The sequence below is a fragment of the Nyctereutes procyonoides genome, unplaced genomic scaffold (assembly GCF_905146905.1).
Source record: "Nyctereutes procyonoides isolate TBG_1078 unplaced genomic scaffold, NYPRO_anot_genome, whole genome shotgun sequence".
In the NCBI taxonomy this organism is placed as follows: Eukaryota; Metazoa; Chordata; class Mammalia; order Carnivora; family Canidae; genus Nyctereutes; species Nyctereutes procyonoides.
This window is the reverse complement of record NW_026575107.1, coordinates 65,356-70,107: the sequence shown is the minus strand read 5'-3', so window position 1 is coordinate 70,107 and position 4,752 is coordinate 65,356. Positions and strand designations below refer to the sequence as shown.

The 4,752-nt window shown below is 43.6% G+C and overlaps 1 protein-coding gene across 1 annotated transcript; it reads right to left on the bottom strand.

Annotated features, from left to right (window-relative positions):
- Positions 1-1,730: 1,730 nt before the first annotated feature.
- LOC129514799 (40S ribosomal protein S29-like) lies at positions 1,731-1,907 on the bottom strand. The gene has a single exon (XM_055333506.1). The coding sequence runs from the start codon at positions 1,899-1,901 to the stop codon at positions 1,731-1,733; it is 171 nt and encodes a 56-aa protein (XP_055189481.1). The 5' UTR covers positions 1,902-1,907.
- Positions 1,908-4,752: the final 2,845 nt, after the last annotated feature.

Genomic DNA, 4,752 nt, shown 5'->3' with positions numbered 1-4,752 from the left:
TCTGTGACGCAGTGACTCCGCTCCTCAGTTTGTGCCCTAATAGAAACATCAACACTTGGGCACCTGAAGATGATACAAGAATGTGTGAAATTGCAGAACCCTGGAGAGACCTCCAGGCCCATTAACAGCAATTGCATAACACGGAGAGGTGTAGTTCTGTGACAGCACATTGTAAAGCCCTGAATGAATGAACGGGAATGAATCATAGCCACACACCGACATGCTCAGTAACAATGTTGAGTGGGAGAACAAGTCAGGGAAGAACACCTACAGCATTCTTTCTTTTATATACAATTTAAAAACGTGACACCAAACATATTGTTGAGTGGGCAGAGACACAGTAGATCTACAAAAACCAGCCAAGGGTTGACAGCCTTGGGAGATGGAGATCTTTGGGAAGGGAAGGAGGGGATGGGACAGGGAGGGGTTCCCCGAGGGGTTCAAAAATAAGAGTAAATGTTTCTTTCAACTGGGTGGTGGATACAGGAATGCTCATTCGTTGAATCATTAATTATATTGTGTATGTCCTATAAAGATACTCTTTTGGAGCCAATATGCAATTTTTCAAAAAATTTCAAAGTTTCTTCTCCCAAAATGATCGGGTCATTGTACAGTATGCTGAGGTTAAACATGAAGAACAGCTCTTTGAGGCACTCAATTCATGGCAAAGCAGATCTGTGAACAAACATGCAGAAAGTCTTGTAAAAGTTGTTTCTCATAGTCATTCAAAACCTCAGGTAGAGTGAAAGTCAGAAAAGTGTCAGAGTCTGAGGCGCCTGGTTGGCTTAGTAGGTGGAGCATGTGAGTCTTGATCTTGGGGTTGTGGGTTTGAGCCCCATGCTGGGTGTAGAGATTACTTAAAAATTGTTTTTTAAATCTTGAAAAAACATCTTAAAAAAATAAAAGTGTCAGAATCTAGTCAGGAATCGGAGTCTACATCAGGGATTTCAGTAGAGGTACCACCCCTAGGAAGACAGGGACAGAGGAGGCAGGACCCCGCCCTAGAGCAACAGGGGCCTCAGAGGAAATGCAGTCACTGCCAACATCACTGCCCAAAGCAGAGCAAGAGAGGGTGGAATGCCCTGTCTCTTGATCCTCCCTGCCCTCAGCCTCCCAGAAAGGCCTTCCCAGGGCCAGATGTAACCTGAGAAACAAGAGTTGACATAGTTTGGCCCCTTGCACACAGCAAGGGTGGGCAATGGAGCTTAGGGTAGCCAGGGAGGACAGGGAGAGCCACAGAGAAGCCCCAGCAGCCAGCTACTCTGCATGGATTCTCTTATTTAATCTTTGCAATGATTCAATGGGTAAGTTACATGTTGCTCCTCTTCTACATAAGAGTAAGGTTCGGAGAGGTTAAGTAATTGGCCCCAGATCACCAAGCAGTTTAGTGGTGGAGTCGGGACTGAGACTTGGACAATCTGAGTCCAGAGCCACTCCTTCTGCTGATTCTACTTCTTCATATACTCCTTTCGTTAATGAAATCAAACTAGGAAATCAAAAACTTGAGGGTTAAATTCAACTATTTAATGACTGACTTTATCCCCACGGGGCCACATTTTTACTGTAATTTTCATTCAGTTCTGTTTATCAATCCTGTACCACATTTGTCTCAGGCAATGAGAGGAGGGCTTCCAGAGTAAAACCAGTGGACCTTCCTAATTAGTCTCACTAATTCCATGTGTGCCTCAGATAAGGTAGGTATCTTGGATGACCCATTCAAGGAAGTTCACTTAATCCAACTTAATGAAGCCTATATCCTTGGCGTACTGACAGAAACACTGGTGGCATATGTTGAGGCCATATTTCCGGATCAGACCGTGCCGGTTTGAATAGATGTGGCAAGAACTAGAGCCCTGGCCAAACTTCCTCGCGTGGCTCCAGTAGAGCTGCTGGTGACCCATCTTGCTCTTTCTGATGCAACGAGGCAAAAAAAAAAAAAAAAGTAGAGCTGATTTTCAAGAGTGATTCTTGAGTTTACTAATTACCCTTTCTTGTTCTGCATCATGGTTGTAATTTATGACATATGGACAGTGCCCTATTTCTGAATGACTTACTAAGACCTGGCGATGCCTCCTTGTGCTATCACTTTTCCATTTTTCCCAGAAAAGTTCTGGCTGCTGCCACCCGAGAACCTGGCCTCTTTGCTAATGCTACCATTGTTATCAAAGAAGTCAACACCTTTGAGATCCCTGAAGCTCTGAGAAGTCCAGTTTATATTTCCCTTCCTTCACCCACCACCTCCAATTCCACCAAGCCTAGTGGCTCTTTCCAAGACAGGCATTGCCTCTCACCTTCGCCCAACTTGACTAGTCCCCAGACTTGTCTGTGAACCTATGGTGTATTTAACTTCAGTGTTCTATTCCTGGAAGTTCTATTTGGTTCTTTTTCATATCTGCTAGATTTTTTTTACAGTTTATTATTCCCTATAAATATGTTCAAGTTTATAATTTATTTGATAAATACATTTGTTTTATAATAGTCTGATCATTTCACTACCAAAGGTAGGTGCAGGTTTGTTTCTGCTGTCTGTTGTTTCTCTTGATTTTCACTCTTGTAGCATTTCTTGTGCAAGCCATAATCTTCAGGAATAAAAAAAAATGCTTCAAATGACAGACAGAAACAAAATCTCTCAGTCATTGTTTTTTTTTAATTTTTATTTCTTTATGATAGTCACAGAGAGAGAGAGAGAGAGAGAGAGAGAGAGAGAGGCAGAGACATAGGCATAGGGAGAAGCAGGCTCCATGCACCGGGAGCCCAACGTGGGATTCGATCCCGGGTCTCCAGGATCGCGCCCTGGGCCAAAGGCAGGCGCCAAACCGCTGCGCCACCCCCAGGGATCCCTCTCAGTCATTCTTAAACCCAGTAATTCACAATCATCTTGATGCAGGAAAAAGGGATATGTGTTGGAAATATATGTGTAAGCCCAGGATCACCTGTCAAGGTCTGTTGGAGTTGAGTCTATTGAATTTTGAACTCATCTCTTTGTAGAACTGACTCCTGTGACCTTTATTCCTCTTCCTTGGCTACAACTCACCCACTGCCCTCAGGCTTACCTTAATAATTGTTATGTGATGTTCACAAAGCTTGTCAAATCCATTACTACTCTGATTTTCCCTGCAGTCCTTTGAGATGGGCAGAACTGGGTGTTTTTATCCTTATTTTCCAGACAATAAAACAGTTCCAGTGAGCTTAAAAGTCTTGCCCAAAATAATGAGGGTAAAGAATGGGGAGAGAGTGAGATGAGACCTTGACGCTGTCCTCCCCCCATGTAGCATCTCTTCATTGGTGGATACAGGCAGCTGATTTCCCAAACCAAACCACTGCATTTGTTGCCAAGAGACATTTCTTTCCAGCAATGAGGTTGAGAGACATGACTGGTCACTCAAACTGGCTATAAGGTGATGGTTCCTCTAGCATGGCCCTCAACTCTCTTTCAGTGAGGCCTGGGTTCCCACACCCAGCCAATGCAGAAGCTCTTGTGATTTTTCTTATGTCTTGAGTGAGAGGATGAGCAATCACCTAGAAGAGATGGAAAGAAAGAGGAGGAAGAGACCTCATTAACAGGAGCTGAGGAACTGGGCCTGTTGGATCAGACTTGTTGGAGCTGAAAGCCCTTAGAGAAATGTTGCACCTACTTGCAGAAACCTTTACAGCAGGAAGAAGGAGAGACAGACCACTGAGTCATGGAAAATGATGTTTTGGAAAATGCCTGCAGTCGTTTGAAAGTGGACGTCTCTGAATGGCTGGAACGATCCCCTGGGGTGTGAGAGGTAGAGTACAGTAAACACCAGTTTCAAAGAATGCCGGGCCTCTCTGTCAAGCTGATGACTGCTGGAATGTGAGGACCAAGAGGTGGAATGGGCCAGACACTTTTCTCAGTAAGCAATCTAATAGAGATACAAAAGAAAGGAACTCCTTTTAGAGCTGTGAGGACCCTTGAAACCCATGAAAGGGTGTGTGACACCAAATTCAGACAGAGCTGGTTTACATACAAGCTCTCCAGTGACTGGCTGGTGACCTTGGGCAAATCGTTTAATTTTTTTTAAACTTCAGTGTCTTCATCGACAAAATAAGGAGCAACAACAATATTGCCTATGTTATAGTCTGGTTTAGAGAGAATGGAATGACCTGAAGCATGTTAAGTGCATGGTAATAGCTAGCTAGTACTGCTACCATTCCTTTTATGAGGTTCAGAGAACCCTCTGATGTTCAGAGAGGCAACATGCCCCAGGTCATCCAGGACAGACTCCCTGATGGGTGGTCATTATAGCAAAGCACTTATTTGGATTTTTTTAAAAAAAATTTTCTCAAGGACTCAGTTTCCTCATCTGTAAAATGGTTATAATATATATTCTCAATATTTTATTCAAAACCTTGGAGCCAGATGTGTTCAAAGCTTAGAAAGTTCAATGTGAGGGGTGCCTGGGTGGCTCATCCAGTTAATTGTTGGACTCTTGATTTTGGCTCAGGTCATGATCTGAGGGTCATTGGATCAAACCCCACGTCATGCTTTGTGCTCAGCACAGAGTCCACTTGTCCCTCTCCCTCTGCTCCTCCTCCTGCTCACTCTCACTCCCCTCCACCCAGATATATAAAATCTTTTTTAAAAAAATTTCATTGTGAATGCCGATCTCCAGAGGGGCATGGGGCAGAATCCAGTAATCAAACACATCAGTATTTTTGCAGCAAAATGTGAGAGTGTTTAAGTGAGAGAAATAAAGACTGCATATAGTTTCATGTTGGTTCAGGTCA